The sequence below is a fragment of the Hakea prostrata genome, chromosome 4 (assembly GCF_041222555.1).
Source record: "Hakea prostrata isolate BN-2017 chromosome 4, UWA_Hpros_2, whole genome shotgun sequence".
Lineage (NCBI taxonomy): Eukaryota > Viridiplantae > Streptophyta > Magnoliopsida > Proteales > Proteaceae > Hakea > Hakea prostrata.
The window spans coordinates 15,627,295-15,655,277 of record NC_142603.1 but is presented as its reverse complement, the minus strand read 5'-3'; the positions used below and the strand labels follow the sequence as shown (position 1 = coordinate 15,655,277).

At 37.7% G+C, this 27,983-nt stretch overlaps 3 protein-coding genes across 3 annotated transcripts in view; all 3 read right to left on the bottom strand.

Moving 5' to 3' along the window:
* Window positions 1-2,234: 2,234 nt before the first annotated feature.
* Window positions 2,235-5,293, bottom strand: LOC149018141 (uncharacterized). Its single transcript, XM_089152464.1, has 2 exons — window positions 4,297-5,293; window positions 2,235-4,218 (listed from the first exon to the last, which is right to left on the bottom strand). The coding sequence occupies exons 1-2, from the start codon at window positions 5,180-5,182 to the stop codon at window positions 3,839-3,841; spliced, it is 1,266 nt and encodes a 421-aa protein (XP_089008590.1). The 5' UTR covers window positions 5,183-5,293; the 3' UTR covers window positions 2,235-3,838.
* A 7,164-nt stretch (window positions 5,294-12,457) lies between these two features.
* On the bottom strand, window positions 12,458-13,633 carry LOC149018140 (F-box protein At5g49610-like). The gene has a single exon (XM_089153852.1). The coding sequence runs from the start codon at window positions 13,631-13,633 to the stop codon at window positions 12,458-12,460; it is 1,176 nt and encodes a 391-aa protein (XP_089009978.1).
* A 9,431-nt stretch (window positions 13,634-23,064) lies between these two features.
* Window positions 23,065-27,983, bottom strand: part of LOC149018139 (Alkaline-phosphatase-like family protein) — a 33,484-nt gene continuing 28,565 nt past the window's right edge. Inside the window, 4 exon segments of the mRNA XM_089152462.1 lie at window positions 23,065-24,042; window positions 24,044-24,146; window positions 25,055-25,338; window positions 25,490-25,582. Coding sequence (XP_089008588.1) covers window positions 24,010-24,042; window positions 24,044-24,146; window positions 25,055-25,338; window positions 25,490-25,582 — 513 coding nt within the window. The 3' untranslated portion in view covers window positions 23,065-24,009.

Sequence of the window (27,983 nt, the reverse complement as noted above, 5' to 3'; positions counted from 1 at the left end):
AGGAATTTTTCCAGTGATTTGGTAGAAAACGTTTTGAAGAGCCGGACATTATTGGCCGAGTCTTGGCCACAAAAGATCCAGCAAGAGGACCGTCAATGTTGGGAATTCCTTTAGGGGACAAGCGAAACGGGCATGACCGATCACCATGAGACACCCGACCGCATCTAGAACAGATCATTTTTAGTTCGAACAAGCACTTAGCGGACAGCCTCCCCTTTGATGTTGCGATAGCGACACGCAGCTCAATTGGCCGATTAAGATCAAGCATCACCTTAACACGAGCAGCATCCGGCGGGAGTCCAAGGGCTTTGAGATGTATTTGGACATCAACAACCTTCCAAAGATGGAAGCCTCGAAATCAGGGGTTCTTTATAACAGTCTTCAGGAATGCAGTGTATCTGGATCCAAATAGCTAAGGGAGGTGCCAAATCACCAAGACCAGCGCTCTCAGGGAAAGGAGTGAGCGCGAGATGCAGAATGCCACGCAAGCCACCAAGGTGCACACGAGATAATACGGTCCTATGCTCCTCGGTCATGAATTCAGCAGCCACCAGCTTTGGTTATAGCATATGATATACGTCGCTCCTCCACTTTCCCACATCTTTGACAAACGATCCACCACTTCAGTTGCCGGAAGGACCTTGTAGCTAAGTATTTGTCCAAAACAGACCCTTTTGCTCCTCTTGTGAGGGAGGTACCTAGTAACAGAGCCCTCCAGTATGGTGACACCATGCCCAGAAAGACGCCAGCACGCTGCCGAAATAGTGTTATCAGGTTCAAACTCTGTAGTTTTAGAACGTCCTTTGAGTGGCGAGCTTCCCAGGATGCCCGAAGAAGATGGTTGAATAGCAGAGCCACGAGAAGCCCCTGAGGGGGTTTGGCGACCCATGGAGACTTCACAAAAACCCGCAGAGAAAGAGAAGGTCAGCAAGATGTACCAGCAGATTCTCCACTGGTTTTCAAAGAGAGAAAACCCCTAAGGGTGTTAGATAGAAGAAAAGGAAATAGATTCAAGAGAGAAGAACCTTTTCGTATTTCCAGAAAAGAAAGAAGTATGAAATCTCAGTTTGTTCAGAAGTAGAGAGACTGAGAGAAGATAAGAGGTACGATTGAAACTTTCAAGAAGCTTTGGCCAATCGTGAGGGAGAATCCAACTCATAAGCCTATAAAAAGACATCTCGGGGGTCGAGGTGTAATGAGAAACACCCGGTGGTAGGTAAGAAAATGAACGAAAGAATTAAGAGGCTTAAGTCGAAACACACTTCATCCCTTCCACGCCTTTAATGCTGCATCTTCACAGAGATCCTCCTCTGATTTTCAACCAGGTAACCCCAAAAAAAGAACTACAAAAGTCTTAAGGGAGTACGAACATCACGCTCCCACCAACATCGGTCATAAATATGAGGCATGGTTCAGAACGGTCCAGAAATCATAAATACAAGGGAGTTCAGAAAGGAAACGTTTGCTTATGCTGTTAACAGGAGGAAACTTTACACTATTGCTTGTGCCATTAACAGATACGGGCAGAAAGTTGAGAGGAAAGAGGAAAGAGGAAAGGAGGAAAGAGGAAAGGAGTTCTTCACATAGGTCTTGTTCAGAATTTTGAGTTCAAGCCCAATTTTGGTTTCTTACTTGCGTACTTGCCATTAAACTCATTTCATTGAAACCCTATGATTGCTAAGAACTGGAGAACCAATATCTTATCCAAGATATGGCAACTCACAAAGTAGTGGGTGGGTTAATTTCTCTATCCTAATCAAAAGAAGTGGACCCCTTAGATTTGATTCTCTTTGATCCTCAAGAGGAGTAGAATTCCTTGGGGGAAGATAAGTGAAGCCCAAGTTGAGGAACGGTATGGAAATGGGAAGTATAACAAACAAGTCCATATTTTTCAGTGGGACAAGCAAGTCCATATTTTTCAGTTGATGACCCAGTGTTTTGTTAACGTGACTAAGCGTGCTGTTGTTTGATATTTTTCAGTGGGACAAGAAGAGCAAATGCAGCAGCCAATGATATTAACCATTGTCATCTTATAGCTAATTTTCTATCTGCTCTTAGCTTCTTCAGTTAAGGGACTACCAAGCATATTCTGATCCTTGCTACAAAGATTGATGAAAAGTTAGTTACACATTCCAAGTAACGAAATTACAATTTGAAAAGCGTTTCCATACGCATGCATTTAGAGAGAGAGAGAAAAAAGCTAGTGTGATTAGGGCAGAGACCCACTAGTGTTTTATATACATATCTCACACCAGTATTATAAAATCACGAACTACCCTAATTCACAATCCTCAATGGCAAGGGAGAAAAGATTTGGTGATATTATTCTCCAGCAGATCTGAAAAAGATTGAAAAAAAAAGGGTAAACCAGAATACTTGTTCTACCATCACTTCCAATTATAAGTAAGGAACGAGTTCTTTGAGCAAGCGTCATAGAGAACACACTAACAAGAGAATGCCCAAAACTCTCTGGACAAATGGCGCGGAGAAACAGGCCAAAAGAACTTTTAAAGTTCTCTGAGCAAGCAGCATAGAAGAAGCACATTAAGAGGATGCCATCGTTCTCTAAGAAGATGTGTCAAAACAATATCATACAAAGGAGAGGTGTAAGGTGAATTCCAATTTAGAAGAAAGAAGAAGAACATGTATGAATCTACTTCAACATAACCCAAGATTGTGGAGCAATGTAATCCAAGGAAAAGGAAGTTTCAGGATGTTGGGAGAGGAAAGAGAATAGAAGCGTGCAAAGAATGTTTCTTTTCCTGATTTATGCAAGCCTAAATAATCATCATGTGAAATATGGAACTGCAGAGCAAAACTCTGGAATCAGATTTACCAAAGGAAATGATGAAAAAGCTCAAAATGGGTAGATACTAGCAAAGGTATCTGCTTCCTAACCTATAGTATTCCCCTTTTGCATTGTAGAGTCAGTGATTTGAATAAGTGATGCACTGCTTTATACAGTAGACTTTAGAACAGATTGGGCTGTTACAATTATCATTCATCCTACAATGTTGGGGACTGACATGATTTCTGGGGATTCAGTTATGTGATTTGTCATACAAGTGTAAATGCAGAGGCCTATGTTTTGGAGAAGGCAGCTAAGAGCCTGAGACTCAGAGAGGGAGAGTTGCACCACACAGCACACCCCACACTGTCTTCATATATAATGTCCGGCTGAAAGAGTTCAAAGGGTAAAAATGCTTCAATGTGGAACACATGAAGTTTCTCATCCATGACTCAATAACAACCCACCTTATCTCCTTCAGAGAATGAACCAGCCAAAAACCAAGAGGCCGAAACAAAGAAGAAAAAGAAGAGGATGAAAATGACTAAAGGACCATGAATACCATCATATTCAAAACTCCACTGATTCACCGGCCAATGCAATTTAATAATGACGATACTAGTAAGACATGTAGATACTCAGAACTATGATGTGCTGATAACCTGAATTTTTAATTCAAAGGAACTTCAGGAGAATAGGGTATGCCTAGACATCTTCAGGCAAATAAGACAACTAAACTGCTCATACCAAATTTTCTCCAGGCAAATAAAATGTAAAAGACAATTAAGCTTATCACCTGACCTGTTTCCAGTTGACTTTAGACTTAATAACCATAACCAGTGAGTCACTTTCCAGCAAAGTTAGAATCTACATGCATAGAAACAAGTGATCCGAAATGGTTTTAAACGATATAAGATCGATCGACCCTCCTGCTGCAAAATATACAGCCTACCTAAGAGAGCAACCAGGAAGGAAAAATTCTGGTTGGTGGTTGTTACCATTAAACACTAAGAGACACTTACAAACAAAAAGCTAGTGATTAATCCCAAACTATGCACCACCTCCTACCTTTGCACCCTCATTTACAGCATTAAGTATTGGCAGATTACCCAGGAATTCATCAAGTCCCTCAAAGAAGCAACTCCCAGTAGCAACATCCTCATCTCCACTCAGTGCATCCATTCCTTCTCCAGTTGTGGGTTCAGAATCCTTAGCCTCATACCCCAAATCCCCATTCAAATCAGGCATCTCTGATCTACTTCCTTCTTTCTTATCCTGTGGGCCTCTGCCCTTCTGTTTTTGAGTTCTCTTAGCAACCGTCTTTTTCCTCATTTGAGGCTTTGCAACTGTAACAGCGGGCACCACCGTTCTCATTTCCTCAGTTTTCTTATTTGACAAAGTTCTCTTCTCAGCCTGAGTGCTCAAATTCCCTGCTTCAACAATGTTACAATCATCATCACTATCATTATCGAAATTAACCTGAGCTGCTGCTGTAGCAGAAGGATTACCTTCCCCTTGATGTTGAGATGTAAACATGGGAGAGAAAGGCATCCATTTAGGAATCTCTGTATTTTTGCCTGCAGAAGGAGGGGGTGGAACCATAGGAGCTGAAGACATCCAAGTCGGAAACCCAGGAAATTTAGGTTTACCACCATCCGAATTAGACGTTGAGTAAGCCAAAGGGAATAAACCCCAACAACAATAGAACTCCTCTTTGCCAGGGAGGGATTGAGGAACGGACTTAACCATTACAGCCTGAAAAGCCCTCTTACATTTCTCGCACCTGAGACAACAGTCTTCATAAACCCTAGGGTACTCATAGAGATTATAGCAGTACGGACAAGTCGTCCAGAAGGTAGACATCAACGACGAGATCCCACTACTACTGGAGTTAAAATTCTGTTCCCTGGACGCTTTCCTCTTCTTCTCTCGAGTATTTACCTTGGCGGATTGCTGCTGCTGGCTCGAGACGAGTTTGGAGAAAAGACTAAGCTCGTTATCATAGAGGGTTTTTTTGGATGGGTTCGATAAAACAGCCCAAGCATCAACAATAAGCTTGAAGGCGTTATCAGCGAAGGCAGCCTTGTTCTTGTCTGGATGCAAGAGTAAGGCCAATCTCTTGTACTTTTTCTTAATGAGTTCCAGATCATTAGACTGCCTATCAAGTTGCAAAATTGCATACCAGTCAAAATGGTTGTTGATCCGCTTCTCTGCTGCAAGAAGAACTTCGACGACAGCAAGGATCTGGTCTACTCCATCAAGAAATGGATCATGCTGTTGCGCTCGAGCAGCAAAATTCTGGCTTCCAACAAGATCTCGAGCCGTGAGAAGCTTTTCTGCTATTACTAAACATCGCTGAGCTTCGGTTCTTCCATTAATCTCACCCTCCATCATCTCTGCACTTGTGCTTCGCTTCCTCTCGGCCCCTCCCTCCCTGTGAGCGAACCAGCGAGAGAGCGATGTGTGTCTCGGAGTGCTGGTGGCATCTAGAAGGAGAGAAGATGAAACTGAAAAGGCAATTAAGTTTAATTCCAAATAAATCCGATTTTCTTATAAAAACTGGGAAGGAAGGTAGGGGCTTTTTTGTCTTTTCAGAATCCAATATTGGGAACCCACCTAAATATCTTATTTTATTCGTTTTCTCGATCTGTAAACTCTCTCAATCTATAAACTTTAAAAAAGACAGCATGCTTGCCTTGTATGGTTCTATACTTCCATATAGGAGATTAAAATCGCTTTCAGAGATTTTTCTGAAAAAACGCAGGTAACTTTTTCCGTTATTTCTTTTGTTAAGACAGACACGTGTCGGTTATGTACCTCCACGTGTGGAGATATACATCATGGATTTTTTTGGAAAGTAATGCATTTTTTAAATGAAAGAAACAACCACGAATCTCACTATTTTGGGTAACGTTGGCCGAACATGACTGGATAAAGAGTTTTCAAAAATGATGAGGTGGCAAACAAGAGTCATCAGGTACATTGACTATGATTTTATTATTTTATAGTGACATGTGAAATGACAGAAAGGCTTACTCCTTTCCTTCTCTTGACAATTATATCTTGACAACTATATGCGCCTATTTTGTACACCATAAGCTCTTCCTAGCCACTCAGCAATATTTTTTTTGAGTTTTTTTTTTTTAATTAAATCCTATACTAACATAATCAGATGGAAATGGAAAATTAAGAAAATCTTAGTAAAAAAAAAAAAGATATACTTCTAACGCTTTGTGAACTATGGAAGAAAATTAGCATGGATCCTCTATCTATATAGAGAAGAAAATTTTCAATTCAAATAGGTTTTTTTTTCTTTCAATATTGTCACATTGTGTTGTCAAAGGACACGAGACAGCATTTGCATAGTCTCTAAAGGGTTCATGTTTCTGTGAACCTCAAAGTTTCTTTATAGTTTGGGCTTAGACCTATGAATAGCTGTGGGTTAGGATTTCTAGTGCATATAAATATTTTATTATAATTAAACATTAAATATAGTAAAAAACCTAATGCTGGACATAGTTTCACATTGAGATGAATCAGGGTAAAATCAATGTCTCTTTCTGCCTTGTTTTCTATTCGATTGTGTATGATTGATCGCTTTAATTCTAACAAACACATAAGTTCATTGAGAAAAAGGTTCTTGTGCCAAAAAGATAAATAAATACAATAATATTTTTTTTGGGGTAAGGTGGGGGGTGGGGGGGGAATTTACCTACCACACACAAGTTTAAACCACTTTGCGGGCAAGGAAATCCACGACGTTATTCTTAGGTATGCGTTTGGTAACGTTTCCGTTCTAAGAAATCAGTTCTTATGTAAAACCGTTTTTTAATGTTTCTGTGCTAAAAGACCGTTCTTTACTTGAAAATGGGCGTTTGATAAATCCGTTCTGAAAATATTTTTAAAACACTAAATATAATATGTTAGTTTTTTTTTTTTTTTTGGGTTGAAAAATAAGTTGGTGTTTGATAAACTTGTTCTAAGGCTTCAATTTGAACCAATTTTATCACTTCTATTTCTGTTCTTTGGTAAAAACATATTTTTTATGTTTTGCAAAAAACATTTTTTAGAACACTTTTCTGACTGGTCCGTTCTTAAAGAACAGAAAAACGAACCGTTTTATTTATCAAACGTCTCTAACCTGTTCTTCCGTTCCCAAAGAACAGAAGAAAGCCAGAAACGTTTTTTAAGAACGTTATCAAACGCGCCCTAGGTTCCTAGGAATATACTTAAACTCTAGCTTATAGAACAAATGAAAATATTTAGAATAACATCAAAGAAATTAACTCTATGATACATGTTCAATCTAAAAGTAAAAATCTTCTTTCAAATGAGGGAGAGAGAAGATTTGAATTTCTAAATTTTTAGGATTTTATTTTAAAGTTAGGCATATGTCATACATCTAACAATGTGATTCAAATTTTTTCCCACTATTGCAAATTTAAAAAATTCAACCCTAATTGAACCAACGTTACAAAAAGAGGAGTTTTTTTAAGAGTTCTGGGAAAGAATGAAATAGAGCGGACCTTAACCTTGGGCTCTATTCTTTCACCATCGTCATCTTAGTTGCAGATTCATTGAGCAAGTCCTAACCTGTCTTGCATTTCACAATCTCAAACATGTGAACGATGGGATTTGGTGTTTTATCCATAAAAAAAACAAAACCAAGGGAATCCTAACCTTGGCTTGATTCCTTCACAATTCCAAACATCTTAGAATGTACTTCCAGAAAAACTGATAATCCTAGTTGATTCACCAAAAGACACTTGGTATGATATCCTTGCTTGGCTTGAAAATCACATCCATGGGTTGCCCTCCAAATCTGGACTAATTTTTCATCACTAACAGGAACCGTGAAACAATGATTAACTTTCTAACAATAATTTAACGGGTCAATCAAATCAAGATACCAAATCAACAGTGCCAAACAGTCACACGCTTTAGCAAGAAAAGAAAGTAACTGAATTGAGGTGCGCACAAGCTGGCCCGAATGAACCTCAGACAAGAAAAGAAAAAAAAATTTGCCAATGCAGAGTTGCTCAATTGGTAAGACAACCATGCCTTAGTGAAGATGGACATGTTACATCCACCCCCCCCCCCCCCCCACCACAACACACACACACTTGTGCTGTTAGTCTGGTTCACTTTAATAAAGAACACACAGACACACAGAGAGAGAATTAAATTGTACTGTTGCTCTGGTTCATTTTTGATAGTTGGGGTCCATGGGGAGAGGAAGTCATGACCTCCGAAGTTACCTTTGTCTTCTGCTGTGCCTAATTAATGGCTTTTCCAAGTACATAGATGTCTTGATCATGAGATTGCAAATTATGGTTGTCTTTTGATATCTCTACACCAATATGATGTATTCCAGTTTGTGTTCTACATTTAACCTTTTCTGCATCAAAGTCATGGTCAGGTGCTTGGCAGATTGTGGGTTATGAGTTTTACTTTCAAACCACCTCTCAAGATTCTGTGAGCATATCTAAGCAGAGTTGGGTCTTGTTACTTGATCAGTATCTTTACCTTTGCCCATTGCTTCATATATCTCATGCACAGTGCATGCCACTCATCAGGTCTGCTGTTGAATTCGTAAATATCTGTATTAAAGCCCTTGTTGGAAGAAAAATAATGGCATGACCGAGCGCAGTTCACCCTGGAACATTGGGTCAAGAATTGCGTCAATATGATTCTTTGGAGACAGAGACTTGTGATGTATCCATCTTCAAATTGTGGGCAAGTGTCCTGGAATGTGTATATACAATAGGTTCAGTTGAGAAGTAAAAGAGGTCTTGGTTGTAATAATCAAAATCATTTATCTTAGTGGATGCATATTATAACAAGTGCCTGGCTATTTGACTCCCTCCTACGGAATTCTTCAGAAGATTTTTATGTTTGTTCCTATCATCATTCGTATTGTTTACTTTACTTGGTTCCCATCTAGATAACCAAAACCTCCAGAGTTTAATGTCAATGCATTGTGGATGAGCACTGAGGAAGTCTTGAGTGTCTTCTCCTTTTTACGTTTATCGTTTGCTTCCTTGTATCCATCTGAAAATCTTATATCCTTCAACATCAACATTGACAACTTCAGCTAGTGTCTTACCAACTTCACTCTCTTTGGGCTGCCTTTGTTATTGATTCTATCTTTATATTGTTCTCTTGTTTTATGTCATGAAACTCCTTGGTACTCTATACAATTAATGACCCAGGTTCTCTTTTTTTCCTCAGTCATCTGTCTACCAGCTTCCTCTTTGATCCAGTTGATTTTATTTCTTGCTTCACTGAAGAGCTCTACATACTTCTCTCTGCTTGAGACATTCTACCTCACATTTCATTCTCTCTCTCAAATAGCCTTGAGATGAATTTTTCATTTGCCTCATTGGTCTCCACTGAGACTTCTCTAAGTACTCTTGCCATGTCATCCATAGGCTTCCTATTTTTCTCCTCAGCATCTCTAGCTAACACTTCACTTCAGTTCTAATAAGTTTCAAAAGATGGGCTAAAACCTGGGCCTTTGACTCAGATAGTGCTTCCTCTTCTTAAGCGTGATCTAAGCATTCTTTTACAACTTGAAGCTCGGAGCAGCAACAGTTTTTTCCATGTGATATGTGAGTATCAAAGTTAGACACTTCAAGGAAGATCTTGGTTTGTTCAAGTCTAGGAAGCCTGGATTAAGCGATTCTACTATGTTGGGACAGAAAGAAATTTCTTTTTTTTTTGGGTCAAAAACTGGAAAATTTCATTAGAAAGAAATTTCTTTGATCAACAAAGGGAATGCTTCTTGTTGCTTAGAAATCCTACTAAGCATAACCTTTTGTTTCCTGTTAAGTGAAAATGGTCTAGTTTCATGATGAGCTAAACTCCACAACTGGAGAATTGAAATAAAGTTATTTTGAATTAACTGGAAGTCCATTGAAGCTCTTCAACCAAATATAGGGATCAGAAGTCCCAAGTAAAATGGACTTCACCGTCTTGGAGTCTCACATTAAGGGAATAAAAGATACAGTCATGTGACTCAAAATCTATTTCATAAAGCAAGAACATAAATGGAATCACATTAAGAAGAGACCGATTCAGTTGATCATGGTGAGAACTAATTGCATCCTGGGCAGATTGTCATTACTTCAATAAATTTGTTCTATAATCCTCCGTATCTAATTGACTGAATGACTGCTCATCTGTATCTTCTGGAATCTCATCATCTAAATCATCAATAATATAGTTTTAGACTTTCAGTTTTTTCTAGTCATCTAAGTTCTCTTGGTTCAATAAACCCAGAATTAGACATGGATTGTTCTTCATCTGTTTCAAATGAACACAGACCAAAATTAGTCAAAAATCTGGAACGAAAAAGGTTGGTACACATCTTTGGTGTTTGGAGCCAGTGAATCAAAATTCTTGTAAACTTAGTTAAAAGAAGTGTGTCTAATTAAAACCTAAGAGGTTCCATGACCCATTGCAATACATAATAAGAATAGACATAATCAACATAGACCATGATTCTAATACTGTATTTGAGACATATATATTATTAAGCCATCTATCAGTCAGATAACTTGTACACAACTTCACGAGTACTGATAGCACCACTGTAATCAAGTGGGGAAGAAATAGAAAGCATGAACTCATGATATAGTGAAGGTCATAGACTAGTCATGAAGCAATAGCAGATATACTAATGTTTGTAAATACTATACTGGTGTAATTTAATCATCAATGATAATCACTTACCTCACATTCTTTTGACAATTGTTGACACTAAATGTCCCAAAAGTAATGCACAGTAGCTGCTTCTATGATCACTTCCAATTAACTAGATGAATATGGGGGAGCAAAGGGTACAGGACTCAACTGTAAGTTGGAGAACCTTGTGAAGGTCGGCAAAGTATGTACGGAGGACTCTTGTACTTGATGGCCTTCGTTTTTGTCAATAGCCCATCCAAGATTGTAACTCATCAATAAGAAGTAACATGCAAGAGTAGAAGCAGCTGAGACATATGGTTCACTTCCTCAAGAAGTAGTGGCAGAGGTATCAATCTATACCTCTAATCATGAAATTTCAATTGAATGAAGGGATTGATTCAACTTAAGCAATCACGGATCCTCAATTCATCAAAACCATTGATATAGAAAATCTCAGTTGCATGTCTTCATTACTCTTTCATTTAGCAAAAAAATATCAGAAACACTTGTGCTTTCATTAGCTAGTACAGAAAATGCGAGATCCACCTTCCACCCCAACCCCCCCCCCCCCAAAAATAAAAAAAATAAAAAAAGAAGAAGAAAAGAAATGGTTTGTATGAGCATGTAATGATTGTTTCTGAACAAGTTCAAGGTAATGGTTGTTAGCTACTTGTACAAAATTTTAGCTTGCTAGATAGATCTCAAAAGAGGAATTTCTTGCTGTTTACCTAAGTTATTCTCTTTCCACTAGTGCAGCTTTTCATTAAAATGCAGAGAATTAATGAAGACTTCAGAATTCAGATTGTTGGGGTATATCTCAAAAGGAGTTTATAGTGAGGGAATTCAGAGAAACCAGTCTCCCAACTCATCTAACATATGCCTATGGTGGTTTGTTAGATCCTATCAGTCCCTAGCAACTTGATCTTAACTGCTATAGAAGATTTGGCTAAACATGAATGGACCAAGTGATACAGAATTTATCTTGATCCACTGACAGAGATGAAGGAGTTCTTATTTTTCAAGTTATCTGAAGTTTTGGTGGGGTGGAAGGTACCAGGCAATGGGTTTGAACTTGAGATGTGGTAAAACACGGAGGTTCTATTGATATTGGAGTTTCACTTCTCACAATAGAGATATTTGAGATGTAATCTATTAAATTCAGGTGTAACTATTCTTTCATAGGTTCAATTTCCAGTCCCATGAAGATGCCAGGGGACTTCAGGATACATTGATGGAGGTTCTATTGGTATTGAGTTCCATTTCTCAACAATTGGCTGAGGGGATTATAGGCAAGTCCAATCTACTGCATCTCACCAGACTTTTTACTGATCTAGTAGCGCTTTTTCAGTTTTAAGTTGCTGAGATCACTTTTGATCTTCTCACTGCGATGAGCATCAGATCTGAATATGGAGAGCAAAAGATCTTGGAGCTCTGGTCATCAATGTTTGGATTGATTGCAAAAGATTTAAGTAGATTGGTCGCAAAATGGAATGATCATGTAGGTTATGTTTAATTTGATTAAAACTAATTTCAAAACATGTTAGTTAGCTTACACTTTAGCAATTAGACTTTAAAACAGCTAAGGGTAATGCATTATGGACATTGTGAATTAGACGTAAATCTATCTTTCTTCTTCTTTTTTTCTCATTAAAAGATAAGAAGGCATCATCATATACAGTGGAAACCTTTGAATACTCTATTACAGAGATGTGATTGATTTAGATTGAATGTGCTAAAGAAGTGGTGAGGGAATATAGGTACTGCTTAGTCCTGGTTACAAATACTGCATTAAATAGAGTTCATAATAATGAAAGCATCTAAGAATAATGAAAGCAACCAAGTAGCAGAAGCCATTATGGAATCTCATAAAACAAAAAAGCATCATTATGTATATCATAAGTCAGTAAGCTGAACTCAAAGTACAGATGAAGATCGAGAAACAAATTTAGACTAAAATGAAGTTAAAGGGTATCCAAAGACAAATTAAAAACTGATTAAGCTGTTGACATGAGGAACCCGATGAACACTAAGAAACATCCCAATATTCCTCCTTTCCAGCTTAAACTGCCCGGTAACCAGATCATACAATAGAAAGAGTTCATTTTGAATTGCAGTGAAGGTTACCACAGGTCTAGGATTCTCTGTCAAAAATGGCCTGTAATAGACAATGTTAGTAAGTCCAGAGCTATCTATGATTAATTGAGAACTGATACTGAATTCCTTACTCCATGCTTGCTTCACAGCATCATTCAAAACCCACAAGTCCAGCTGATTGGAAAATTCAGAAATAGCTAGACATAGAGAACCCTTCATCTGGTGTAGACTGTAACTACGTGACCTTCCTCCTGGTAGGATTGATTTTCCTGGGCTATCGATTAAACTGAATTCTTCAGTTGCAAGGACCATTTGTAAGATGCAAGGTTTCGTCTCTGGTCGTCTTTGTGTCATCCAATATGTTGCTCCTTTGATTGAGTTTACTCCGGAGACTATGGTCTGAAATGTGAAAGGAATATCCAATTCTCTCTCGATCCATTGGGATAATCTACTACTACTACTACAATTGTCTTTGTTTCCCAGTACTGTTAACACCATACACTTATGTGACATTTCTCGTTCGTTTCTTCGAGATGGTGAATCCAAGATGATCACAACCTTATATTTCTGATTCAAACTGTCGTAAGTGAATGAGGGTGGACAACAATAAGAAGCATTGTTGTTGCAGAGGAATGGAGGAAGCTTCAAATACCATTGGGTGATGGGGTTACAGACGTAATAATGCCACTTTCTCTCTAGACTTGGCCTTCTATTTTGTAAGAGGAGGAGACCATTGCAGGAGTCTACAAGGAACACGGAATGATCCCCTACAATTTCTCCTACATTGAAAGTATTTATCTCAAATCCTCTTTCTGTATCTGCATTGACACAGGAAACAATGCCATCTACAATGCCATCTACGTCTGTTGGTGGATAGACGATTCCGATTCCAACTGCAGGCAGGGATAGTTGGAGTTGAGATTTTGCAAACTCAGGATCGCCGATCAGGGTGAACCACTCCTTGCGTACATACCTGAACCTCATCAGAGATTTCACCGGCAATCTGGCAAGAACTTCCCTAACAAGTTCTTGAGGGAGAAAGCTACTGCGTTGGTTTGTAGCCATGTTTAATTATGGGGTAGTGTTTGTTTTTGGTTCTTCCTGCCTGCATTAATATATCTGAATCGTATTGCGACGGGTAAATGGTTTCTTCATCTTCATAAAACTCTACTGGCTCTGGGTATGTTAAAGATAACCTTCGGCAGGGTCTGATGAGTATAGACTCCAGATAAACTCAAACTCATTACAATAATAATTAAATTAAGAATTTCAAATCATTTTAAATTAGTCACAAAACTTAACAACTGAGATAACGGTTGAGGTTACAGATTGTACCCAAAAACAACTCTTCTAATGCCTTGCTACCCAGACTTGAAAAGTTACCGTTTGTATCCAAATTCTTGTGAATAGATATTTACAAGTGTACCTTTATATCTAGCTATCCATACGTGAAAGGTAAACAGATTTTAATGATTTTTTTTTTCTTCTAATAAAATATATTATAATAATAAAAATTAGGGAACAAATGTATTTTACATTGCATATAATTTCAACCCATTGACACTATTTCATATAAAATCAAAAAACATCTTGCAGTTATAGTAAGAAAAGGGGGATTTTTTTAATTTTTTTTTTATCTCGGGGTGATTTTTTAATTTATTATTATAATTATAATTATTTTATTATCTTTTTGGGAGTATAACATCTTCCTGTTATGCCCGCGTAAGAGCACACACTATTTGACAGGCAAAGTTATCCTGATATAGTAGGAGCTAATAACTTTATATTAAGGGGTAGGAAACTATTATAAAGATGCGTTAATCATTATCAATTAAGTGACATTTTGATGGTTTTTGAAATATTTGCACAATTTTATCTCTTGACATTAAGTAATAAAGATAAAGATATCAACATGAGTATAATTTTTTTACCGGTAGGGAATGAGAGAACTATCGAGGGTGATTTCCAACACACGATAGAGGGAAGGGGGAGGTGGTGGTCGTCGGCAGGGGTGTAGTGGTTTTTGATGGTGGTGGATGATTTTTGATGAGGTGTAGGAAGAAAATGAGCGAATGAAGAAGTCCTTAACCAATGTAAGAATTAAGATAATTCAATCACTACACTATGCCACACCTAAGGGCGTTATAGCCATTCAGATTCAAAATTTGGATAACCTAATTGTAAGTAACTTGTAATTTTGAAATGAGTAACCTGTAATTGTTGCCAAAAAAGTGTCCCTAGAACTTCACCCCACTAAAGTAGCATTATAAAAAATAAAATAAAAAACTCTAAAATTAAAATGAAAAGAATAAGAAAAAAATCAAGAAAAAGAGAACATGACTGACCCGTGGAGAAGATTTATGAATAAATTGCTAACATTTGGCTTTTCTAATTTCCTAACAGGCCAGTGAGATTAAAAGGAAAGAAGAAATATGGAAGGAAAGAGGAGAGAAGAAAATATGAGAATTTTAAGAATTCATGAATTAGTTTTTAATTGAGTTTTAGTTGTATTTCTTTAAAAAATTGTAATTGTAACCCTTGATTAATAAGTAAGAATGACCTTTAAATTATTTTTAATATTAGGAGAGGCCAACTAATGATATTTTATGCGAGGGAAGAGAAATAAAAAGAAAAGGAAACTTTTAAAAAATCAGAGCTCCGCCCAATTGACACCAAGTAGGAAAGCTAATAAAGATATCAACACTATAATAAATTTTTTTGGATAGTTCCGGCATGCACCATCATCCGAGGGTGGATCTCCCCTAACGGCATCCCGACTGCTCTTGGTCACAAATCACAGGGGTTGACAAGATTAGGGTGATGGAAATTTTTAAAATTTATTATTATTATTTTTTACTTGTAGGCCCCACATAATTTGTGATTGTAAAACAACAATCTACCTCACTTAGTATTATATAGCCAACGCACAACTGTTCTAGTGGTTGAAACTAACACTTCTTAGTGAAGATGTCGGGTTCGATTATCGATGAGGCATATTAATCTCCCATCTCCCGGTTTAATAAAACCCCTTTGAACATATATATATATATATATACATATACATATACATATATAATGCTGACCATTTTATTATATTTTCAATATCCAATTAAAATATAAGAATATTGTCTACTAACTCTACTCCCAGTTGCTATTTTTTATTATATGAACAAATTATAATTTAAATAAAACCGTGAACAACAACACAAGATCGAGTTATACAAGGGAAAAATTTCTGAGATGGTCAGATTTAAAAAAAAAATGTTTATTCAATAAGATTTTTTTTACTCAAATGGATTATATTTTTTAAAAATAATTTTACCAAATCCTAAATTTTATCATAATTTTTTCCAATTGATATTTTTTCATGAACCATCCAAATTAAGCTTAAATCTTTCATTACAAATGAAAAACCGATGAATGATATGAAGACTAAGAGCTACAAAAAACAAGATGTTGTAAACCCTAAAATTGCCAAGAGATTGAAAGAATTGATAAATGCTTCTCACAAGTTTTTATATAAAAGACTTTCATAGTAGAATATTATTTGGACGGTAAAAAAAATCACAAAATTTGAAAATTTATAATTCTTTCAAAAATAAAATCTATTTAAGTAAAATTTTATTAAAAATATAGTATTGAGTAAATCTTTTTTTAAATCTAACCATATGTGAAATTTTCCCTTTCACAAAACTCAGCGAGCTGAATTTGGATGATCAATAATAGCACTACAGAGAGTAGACACTGGAAAATCGTCACCATCCAGCCAATGGAGTAGTAGGATGGTTAGGAACTTGACTTCTTAATGGAGAAGTCATGGGTTCAACTCCTGTAAAATCGTCATCCCTATATATAAAAAGCGTCTTTGTACAAAACAAAAAAAAAATCGTCACCATCCCATTGACGAAGGGATGAGTAGATGGATTGCCACCAGAAGATGTGTAACCATTGCCTAATTGAATGGGTTGATACATGAGCAATCATAAATATGACCCACTATACTTCGTGACCTAAATGTATTCACCAATAGTGGCATATAGAAAAACTGTAGATGTAAGAGGTCGTTTTGGGACTTCTTTTGCTGCTTCTCTCTTCCTTAAATTTTCTCAACTCCCTTCAAGGTGAAGCATTAACTATAAGAGAAGGTTTGCTATTAGCTATGGCTGAAGGTGTGGATTTGTTAACAGTGCAAAGTGATTACCAATTTACCAAGCCTTGATCAACATGCTGTCAGGTGGAGTTTTTGTACCCTATTTGCTGAAGAATGTTATGGGATGATACATGTTATCTTTCTACCTATTTGGGTCTTGTAGTTTCCTTAATGTTCCTAGAGAATGTAATTCTGTTGTTCATTCTCTTCTTCTGAAGGCAATCAATTCAATAGTGAAGATTGATTGGCCATATTCCAATCCTTGGGTGTTTGAGCTTTATAATTCTGACTCTAGGTGCTGCTCGTGCACATGTGAATGGAATTCTTTTGACAAAAAGTAAAAATAAATTACGAATTGAAATCCTCAATCCATGAGTGACAGTAGAAGATTGTGCTCTATTCACACTCCACTACTACACATTTAGAAGGGAGACTACTTTCCGTTCACCTTGTTAGTGTTATGTATAGTGGAATATGAAGAGAGCATAGTTCTTTACCTTTACAGGTAAAAATTCAGACTATGCAATTGTTGCTTAATTGAACGAATTAATGGGCATTGATAGATGTAGGTCTTTGCAGCTGTTTTGAGACGACTGAACTTGAATAAGTGTACTGGTCGGCAAACTTTAGGAACACTACCATTAGATCCTTTTGATGTTGGAAATTGGTAATGGTAATTGCCCATATCAATGATGACAATTAGACACAGGCAATGCAGGAATCTCACTCACAATCAAAACCCTGAAAACCCCCAAGAAAATGAGTCCGGATCAGCGATCCCGACGGGAGTGCTCCCCTGATGCTTCTTGACCACAAACATCAGTGGGACCCACGGTGAAACACCTTTTGAAAAAAAAAAAAATTTTTTTTTTCACTAGTGGGACCCACTGGTTTTTGTGGTCAGTAAGCCATGGTCTGTGCTCTCCCAACGGGAAGAAGATCCGGATTCCAAGAAAATATCCAAAAAGGGGCCAAAGACCTAACATATATATAACCAAAAAAGGAATTGTCTTGGCGATAATTGGAAAGTTTTGTTTGATTTGGGAAAATTATTATTTATTTATTTTTTAATTCATTTCCTTGAATCTGTCTGATTATGCCCTGAACATCTAGGTCCTTTTTCTTTTTAACTTGATTTGCATATTCATTTTTATTCAGTAAACTTATGTTTGGTGCCCACCGAAAATCACTGTTGGGGTGTTAAGATAGACCAAAGCTTCTCACCTCAGGTTCACTTGCAAAATGCTCTGCTTACCATTCTAAGAGCCTCCACAATATTTTTTGCAGCATCAAAAAACCAAAAAAACTTGTGTATGACCTATGGCTTTTTCCTAGTACTTGAATCGTTGCCTGGTGAGATACAGTTGCTCTCTTTCTTTCATAAATGTCTTCCTCTTCTGGTGTAGCTTATGCTCTTATACATTATTTGTCCCAGAAACAACCATTAATTTTAAGTCATGGTGAATTCCTTGGATTCAATTTTCGTGGCATTTTTTAGGAGGTAATATGGGATTAGGCAAGTCTCAGCCAGTTCTATAACTCAGAGAAAGAACTACTTCACAGTACTCAAATTTCTTCTGGATAATGGATTTTAAATTGCTAGGATAGCATCTTCAAAACAGCATGGATGTCAAGATTAATAGAATTTATGCAGGCAACGGTTGGGTATAACCCTTCTTGGGCTTGGCATAATCTTATTGAAGTAAGAAACACTATCAAAAAGGGAATGATTTGGGTTGTTGGTGATGGTAGTAAAATCTCAATTTACAATAACTGGGTACCTGCTTCTGAAGACTTTCTTGCCTTTCAGATAAGGAAAATATTCTTCAGATGGTTAGTGGCTCAGGAGCATAAATATTAATGGGGAGGGAATAAATCCGGAAACTTCACCGTTACGGCTATGTTTCATGTGCATAACAATAGGCAAGATTTTCTCACAAGCAATCCAAATTACAGGAGTTGTTTGGATGATAAATTTTGGAAAAGAATTTTGAATACAAAGACATTTGCCGAAAATAGAGGTTTTTCTATGGAACTGTTTTAATAGAGAATCAGCTCCCTGTCAGATTCCATATGAGCAAGGTTGCATGCAGAAGATGCGGTGTTGATACAGAAACAATAGATCATACTTGTCCTTTCTTGCATGCAATATCATTTGGATTGCCGAAACCCCAATATGTCGGCAACATTTCGCCGACATTTAAATGGGGCTCACAACCTCCGCCAGTGCTAAAGTGGCTACTTTGCTACAGTTTCTGTAGTATGAGTTTGATAAGCCAAAAGAGGGGGAGAGCAAGAGAGAAGAATGTGCAAAGATAATAGGGTGTAGAGAGAGACGCAGAGAAGAGAGAGCTGGAGATATATTCACTTTTTCAGATGGAGAGAGTAGTAATTGTGATATTTTCAATATTTTCAACATTCGAATTTTAAAATTTTTGATATTTTCAGAATTTATCGCACCATATCAACCTTTCAACGATTTATTGTCAATTTTTAGGAAATATCATATTGCCCTTCCATTTCGTGGCAGGTACTTCCGACAAGGCAATATATCGCCGACTTTTTATACCTTGGTTACATTCAGCCTACCTCTGGATTCTGTTTCATCTGTTCAATAATGGATTAAGAGGTAGGACTTTCTTTACAAAGAAACGAAAAAAAACTCGCACATGACAGATTTTCTATTGCTTGCTTCATAATGTGGCACGCATATCTGGAGAGCAAGGAATGAACTTGTCTTCAACAACAAATCCTGTTCACCTGAAGAAGTGTTGAAGTTGGCTTTGAAAGCATACGAGGAATTTATGCAGCTTCAATTTGTTCAGAAAAGAACTATGGGCAGGTTTTTGTCCAACATGAAACAGATTAAACAATGAGGTTTGACAAGAGATTTCCGAAGAGAGGTTTCTATAAATTGAATCATGATGATATTGATTGGAGTCAGAAAAAAGAAAAAAGAAAAAAGAAAAAGGAGGCACTGGTTCATCTCTAGAAATGAACCTTTTTTGAGGGAATCCAATGCAGTTATGCAATTATTGCAGAAGCCGCAGCAGTTGGATCGTATACAGATGATGTATAACAGAGGCATTACAAATTTGGAGGTGAAGCTAGATTGTCAAGACCTGGTTATGCAAATTAACTCGATGAGCTCTCCAAAGAGGTTATGGTACTGCATTATTAGCCTGAAGCAGTTTTTTAATTTCTGTTGTCTATTTTGTTCCTAGAGCTGCAATGTCATTTGCAGACTCTTTTATCTAGGCTGGACCTTTCGTGGAGCTGTGGATTGAGTGGTCATTGTCCTACCCTGGGCTTCAGCAACAGTGTCAAGCAGAGGCTAATGTCTGTAACAGCTCATTAATTCAATAGATTTGTTTCTCACCAAAATTAGGAGGAAAGATAAAGATTAGTTGAAAGGTCTAATGGTTATTTGTACATTCCAACATCTACTTGATGGGACTTCTGCTCAGGCTTGTAGAGCACTTGGAACACAAGCATGTTCCAAGCTGCTGATGATTCAAATTCACCAAGGCCTTTTTAATTCAACTATTCATAAACGTGTCAATTATGGTAAGAATCCTCACAAAACCTCAATTTCAATTGCATTTCAATTTTGAAGCTTTAGGTAGCATTAATAGATATTTACATCTAATTATGGTTAAAGAATTAGGGAGGACAATCATTTCCATTGAAATGACTATATGATTACTACTGGCATTATTGTTATTTCAAGGTATTTCTTGGAAATGAAGTTCACCAAATGTCAATTCGTCTCATAATTGTTCTCAAGCATTCAGAGCACAAGTTTTACCAAACGGTCAAAGCTGTTGCTCAGATCACCACTCTCAGAGAACACAAAAAAATGATTTTTGGGAAAGCCTGCCCATTCTCGACAAAGACATTACCAAACAGTGCCTAAATAGCAACAGGGCCTCCAAGACAGTTGCAAAATTTCCTACTTAATTAGAACTGGGGTGCATATCCTAGACACCCACAGGCTCCACTGTGAAAGGTCCATAAAAATAAACATAAAACTGAAGAAAAGTGAACAGAACTTCTCTAAGGACCAAAAACAGAACCCCCCACCCCCCTCTTTTATTTTTTTCTTAACATTGCAGGTAACAATTCGTCATCATTAACCCTTACTCTTTGTTTTATAGTAAGGGGAAATGTGAGGTTCAGCAAAGGGGTGTCTTGACAAATTCATAACGGCTAGATGCGGTTTTGACAGTACTAAAATGGGGACAAGTGTTGCCCAGGGGTTTCTATACCTTTAACACTTGGACCACTAAGAAACCTCTATTTATGCTCTTCCCAAACCCATAATGTCCAGGGCCTTCATATGTGGACTTTTGATTCAGTTTCCCAACATCATCCAAAATGTCCCTAATGTAGTGGCCTATCAAGTTTTCTTGGTATTACAATAGGACCTTGATCTGATTGTAGTTCAAGAGGTTTTATAAGTCTGACCTATTATCTTTAATGTTATTTTTCTTTAAAAAGAAAAATTGACCTTTTTCTGTTTGACAAGAGACCTTTATTCATAGGGGATTCTTCGTGTGGGAGGCAACACTTGGAAGGCTCACCAGTGCCACCTGGGCCTCGACAGCCCTGGTAATAGGTTTTCTTTTTTTCTTTTTTCTTTTAAGTAGATTTGCAAAATGTTAGAAGTAATAGCTTCTTGGTTGGTCGAGTCACCTTGTGCTCTTGACCTTCTTATGTTTGGCAATCGTGACAACTAACTCATTTATCATGAGTTTAGTGTAGACCCACCTATTTAGATTGATGTGTTCACCAGTTCTGCAAGTCCATATGAGGCATTAAGTGATAACCCTAATATTTTTTGTTATTTGTCTTTGTATAAATCATTCTTGTTTTGAAGAGGGCTCCCATTCACAATATATATATGGGCTTCACCACTGGCCCCTGGCCCCTAGCCCCAAGGAGATCCAAAATCTTGACTTCATACTATGAGACATCGGTCTTTGCCAACTGAGCCAACACTTTGGGGTTAACTTTGGAAAGTCAGCTTAGAGGAATTAAGAGTAATAGAAGGAAGTCACAGAACTACCATATCAAAATGGGTGAAATGGAGAAAGAAAATGATTTTTGACTCCCTGCCAACACAAACACAGATGCCACAACCTATGCAAATGGTTTTAGGAGATTAAAGCAAGAGGCTTGCTGATTAATTTGAGAAACAGTGTTGACTTGTAGCAATTCATATCATAAGTTACAAGTGGAATACTACCCAGACTTCTTTGCCATGCCATGCAGTATTCGGTTTCCCTTTGCATGAATTGCTACAAATTGGAGAAAAAGAAAGATCCAGCCTCCAAGGGTTTGAGTATTTGTGAATAATAGTGGTGTTTGTTATAACCCATCGAAGGTCCAGGATCAGTGAATCCATTCCTCATGCACACTAGGCTCTGACAGTTCTAAAGGAAGTGCGAAAAACGGTAAGGAATTAAAACAGAGAACAGTTTAGTTTTGGCTCTGGCTCAAACTGATTTAAATTTTAAATTTTAAAAAAATGAAATCCTGGTCTTCTAACTATGCTACAGCCAGATCAAAATATTACGCATATGGAAAAAATGGACATCCAAATGAGATGTGGCATAGTTGGAATTCCTGGCTTTCCAACTATGCCTCAACAGTAAAACAAATTAAAATGCTGGTTTTAGCATAGTTAAAAAAAAATACTGGTTTTTCAACTATCCTACAACAAAGAGGGACAACCAAATGAAATCATGATCAAGGAACACTTTAGTATGCTCCACATGAAGCAGCATCACTTCTTATGCAGTTCTTATCCTTGGATAAACTATGGAGTTAGGAGTTGGGATCCTCTACTGGTGGTACTGGACGAGCTCTCAGGGAATAATCTCTTTCTTATTTCTGCCTTTCTTTCCCATGACGACTAGGAACAGGCAAATAAAAAATTCGAGGGTAGAGGATTGCTTCCTGAGTTCGTGATTCCACCTCATTAGTTTGTTGATAAAGCTTCCAAGGTTTAAGACTATTCCTAAGACACCAGAGTTTTGTCCGAAAGCTCGTCCAGGTCACTACTTTCACATCTGGGATTATTGGGTCTTTGGTTCAATAAGTTGAGTTCTATATGCATTGGGGTATGATCAAATGGGTTTTCATTGAACCTACTTTGTCTAGTTTAGAGTCACATGACATTTTATCTGCTCAAGTGTTCTAGTTGGGATGGATTATGACTTGATGAATCTAACCATGTTTTAAGCTCTAAATCGTACTTTCAGATTGAGTTTTGTAGCAGTAAACTAACTCCACTCTTACCCCCCCCCCCCCAAAAAAAAAAAAAAAAAACCACAGTATATTTGATAAAATAACCTTGCACACGAATTTGATGAATGAATAAACTTTTGCCTCCACTGTCTTGTGATTCAATATATTTCCTAGTGAAATTCAGGAAGACTCAATAACATGTTAAGGAAGGTTTCGAGGAACTCCAATCTAGGGCTTGGTGGGAGGCAAGCTCTAAGGATCAGCTGGGATTTCTCATCCATCTATCTAGTTCTCTTATCTTCTTCTTTATTCAGTCAAAACAAACCCCCTCACTTAAACTTGTGCATTCCTTGTTTCAGCTAGAATTTCAATTTCTCCTTAGTTTACATCAGTCTCTAGTTTTTTTTTTTTTTGGTAGAACATCAGTTTCTAGTTCAATCTTCACCATCAACAATTGTATGACATTCAGGACACATGACAATTTCAAATTTCTTTTCCAGAGTTATTCTTAGAATATACTTAAAGTTGGACTTTTGGTTCTTGTTTTGAATATCGGATTCCCTCCACTGTCTCAGATTTCTGGTCACTTACCAAATTTAACATCTTCTCAGTTTTCTGTTCTTTTGTGAACTATCAAATTGCACCCTTAAGTTTATGATTTCACTTTTGTGTTGAAACTCTAAATTGTAGAACCTATGGCAATGGGAACTCTAAATTTGACCACTAGATTTTGAGGAATTATTCATTAGCGTTAAAGTGACCTTCGGGCAGAATTTCATTCCCATCTGACTTGCTGAATGTGAAAGGAAATATTTTCAATCTGGCCATTTTCTCTTCAATGAGATTCTGGTTTTTAATTGAATTTCTGAACACAACCCTAAGGTCAGTTCCTCTCCCTGGTCTCGTATTCTCTTCAATGTGATTACAGTTGCTTGGCATCATATAGCACAAAATACATGGTCATAAAGAATGAAGAATAGATTAGTGTAAAACAGGAAGCAACTTGTACAACATGCAACAATGAATGCTCAGTTTCTTGTCACCTTGGGTTCCTGATGCTGCAGTTGTTTTTTTCTTATTAATGATGCAAACACCAGATAATTGAAAATCCCAGTGGCAGCTGCAGCAGTCACCCCAGCGTAGACACTTGCAGTGGTAGCACAAACATACAAGTACCTGTGAAGAGGAAGAAAGGCAGAGTTCTCAGTAAAGAGTAGAGGTGCTACAATCCAGACAGATATCCACTGACGCTGGTCATGAAACTGTTGCTGTCTCGGAGCAATATAAAATCATCTGGAGTGATTTTTTTTTTTATCTGATAAGCAAACTATGCTGTTAAGTGTTAACTTCTCCCCACAGTTGCTATTTATAAGGAATTGCATATCTCTGACATATGGTTACTATATAGAGCGCAGACCTCGATGCAGCAGTAAGGTTTCTCCATTACAATCTACTGGTTGCGAGTTTGAGTAAAGGAAACAAGCTTCTCCACAAAAGTGCAGTAAGGGTGCGTACATTACTGACTCTTTTCAAACCCTACCGTGGCAGAAGACTTGTGCACTGGTTCGCCCTTTTTTTGGCTTTCGATAACTACTTAGCCTGGTTTAGACTTGTGGATGTTGGATATCCAATCGGGAAGTAGAAGACTGGAGGAACCCAGTTTTTTTGAAATTCTATCATGCATATTATAAAAAATTGTCCAGTAAGATATATATAACCGTTGTGTTTGGAGAGAAATTTGTTCCTCTATGGGTGAAAAAAGAAAAAGAAAAAAAAGAGGGAAAAAAAAAGGGACCATCTAGGGCCACATTACCTTATCCCATACCGCCAATGCAGGGTTGGTTGAGTGGTAAGATCCATATTTCTCAGTGGAGAGATCATGGGTTCGACCCTTGTGGGCATTTCAATTCTAGTATTAAAAAAAGCACCAGTACCTTACTCCATACTAGACGAAGTTGAAACTACCCTCACTTCAACCCCTCTGCCATAATAACTGATGGTCAATGGATTCTTTTTCATGTGGATTAAGTGAACTTGGGTCTATTCTATTTTATAATACTATTGAGTAGGTTTATGGAACTTACTTTGGTGAAAATACGCTCCAAACAAATAAATGATTCCTCATCAGCAGCAAAACGACAGTGAATGTGGTTAACAGAACTGAATTCAAACTCAGGGGAACAAGTGAAGCAAATGCAATGGTACTACGCAGAAAATGCCCCATATCCACATCCTGTGATACTGACAGAAACCTCATGTCCTTCATGGAGACATACATCACCATGCTTAGCAGAAGTAACAATGGAGATGCATAGGTAATCATGAACATTAAGACGCCAGCAAACAAAGTTGAATGACTGGAAAGGCCCTGGTTAGTATATAAAGAAATTGTCAGTTTCATGTCAGTTACCAGAAATGCTATCGATTCTGGAACTAAAAACTGAATATCTGAAAATATGACTGCAACACCATAAAGTAGGAGAGGAAAAAAAATTAAGTTGAGTGCGAAGATGAATTACAATGAAAGCTCCAGCAACATCAATGGTAGCCAGAGTATTGCTGTTTCCTAGACCAAAATGACCAGCCATACCCAAAAAGTATAATGCAGCAACCTATAGAGTATCAAATAAAGGCCAAGCATCAGTACCTGAAATACTGCAACTGCATCGACACAAGAATAAAAGGGACAAGCAACCACACCAAATATGGAGGCACTACACTATCAATAATAAGCTGCTGGAAGGTCTATAATTTAGTATGTTCAACTTGTAAAGAGGGTTGACATATATCTAGCTTTCTGTGTGGTTGTCCAGTTGGAGCAACCCACTCCCACCCAACTTTAAATAACAGAACAGCAGAAGATGTTTAAACTATTTACCCATAAGACATCTGCAAAAAAATGACCTAATGTAAACTAAATAAATGGAACCTCCAAGGTTTATTCTGGCCAGAACACCCCGGCTAACGTAATTATTTAGTTGTGAAAGATGACTCCAAATTAACCATCAAAACAAATAGGTTCACAGGAAGTCTACCTGTCCATAGCTAAAACCAATAGATTTGTCTTTGTGACTAAAAGGTTCAGAACTTCAGATCCATCACCCAGTTCCCCATAAAGGCTCCACAGCATCTCAGTGTTACCAGATTAAAGATAATCTACTTAGAATTATGTCCTGATGCATTACCAGAAGTCCATCATTCTGATCAACAAAATGACTTGGAACATATGTGTGCTTTCTATTTACCAAGGGAAGGGTGGGCATGGTGATGAAGGGAATCCCAAGCCAAAAAAGTGGGAAAATGTCATTAAGGGAAGGAAGTTGATGGATCTTGTCTGCTTTGGAAGTGGAAGGGGGGAGGAAAGACGCCTAGAATTGACTGGGACACACGGGGGAAAAAAGAGGTGGGGGCGGATAGACTAGGAATCAGTGATGATGAAGTGGGAAAGCAAGTTGGATTAGGGGATGCCAGAGGAATACATGGCATAAACACCAATGAGGTTATAAAGGACCCAAGGGGGTGCTAGGAATCAAGCTAAATGGAAATGGAGAACTCATCAGTGATCACAAAAGAAGTGGCCAAGGAAATAAAGGGCGAAGAAGAATTTTACTCCAAACCCAAGAGGTGTTAAGAGGGATAGGGGATAGTCCAAATGTAGCCCAATTTTTAACCTAAATGGAACCATGTTAGGGAGAGATCTTCCAAATTGGTTTGAGGATACCTGCAAACCATGGATCTTGTCAATGCCTAGGCAGCCTTATGCTTTCAGGAGGCAGGTGGCAGCCAGGCTAAATTGGATGGAGGAATTTGGAAGTACCAATGAAACTATTCTAGAGGAATGAGCAGACTCCATGGCAGAGATGTTGGACTTGGGAAGGCCATAAATGCCGCACTAATAGATTTATATCTGATTTCAGAGTATCAGAAAAGTGTTCATACAGATAAAAAATTTGGGGGAATTTCCTAGATCTAGTGGGGAGAAAAAAGGATTTACAAAATTAGTTAGTTTGAATCAAGTTTTATGAACACAAGCCGCTGAGTTAAAAATATTTAGCAAATCATCCAATCAATCAATAGGAATCATAAAAACCCTAGGATAACCCAACATTGTTCTCTCTTTCTTCTTTCTTTTGCTTCTTCCAGTCCTCTAAAACCTACTTCATCCCAGCAAGCCCTTCATGCACCACATCATTGCCGCCCAATACCTTCCTAGCAATCTCGCCTTAACCGGGATTGCATTAACTCAGATCATTCAAACATCACGAATAATCACAAAGAAACAAGAAGAAGCTTGAAGAGTAAGAAGGTCATGCTTGACTCCTTAAATGAGTAGGCTTTGTACCTAGTGGTTGTGTATTGAATTTTTTTTGACGAATTTTCAGAACCTACTCCCAAGCCATTTGGTCAGAGGTCCAGAAGTACCGCAATGAAGGAGGTAGAAGAAACAGGGAAAGAAAATTGATGATGAAGTTAATGAAATTGTCAAGCTGGGAGGGTGAATGATGAAATTGTCAAGCTGCTTATGAATCAGGAGTTCTGGTTTAAAATTAACGCTTAAGTCTGCACGGATGAAGGAAATGAAAAAAGAATGAAAAAGAAGAGACAGCATTTGGAAGATGTGTCTCAGAAGAATGATTAAGTTACCCCCATATTCCATGGATGTTTCGTTTGGTTGGGTTTATTTTTAAAATATATCTCTTTTGCGCTTGTTAAACAAGACTCTCTCTCTCTCTCTCTCTCTCTCTCTCTCTCTCTCTCTCTCTCTCTCTCTATGTAAGTCCCAAAACCTGAAAAACAAAAAGAAAATGAGTAGCATAGGGGATACAGTAGGAATGTGAGAAGGCCTTTGCAGGCTTGAAGACAAGGCAGCATAGTCAATTGGGGGAAAAGAAGGTGAGACAGAGGGTGGTTGGAGGTGATTGTATAGCAGCAAGTGTTTACTGGGTCTGGGAGCGCAGGGAGGAGTGGTCATTGTTGAAGAGAGAGAAAAGGAAAGAAAATAGGATGGTTGGG

Excerpts from the sequence above, each read along its gene's own strand:
- LOC149018141 (XM_089152464.1), bottom strand. The coding sequence starts at position 5,182 with ATGATGGAGGGTGAGATTAATGGAAGAACCGAAGCTCAGCGATGTTTA. Across the intron at positions 4,219-4,296 it reads ATCTCAACATCAAGGGGAAG|GGAATTTGAGCACTCAGGCT; the intron begins GTAATCCTTCTG and ends TTGTTGAAGCAG.
- LOC149018140 (XM_089153852.1), bottom strand. The coding sequence starts at position 13,633 with ATGGCTACAAACCAACGCAGTAGCTTTCTCCCTCAAGAACTTGTTAGG.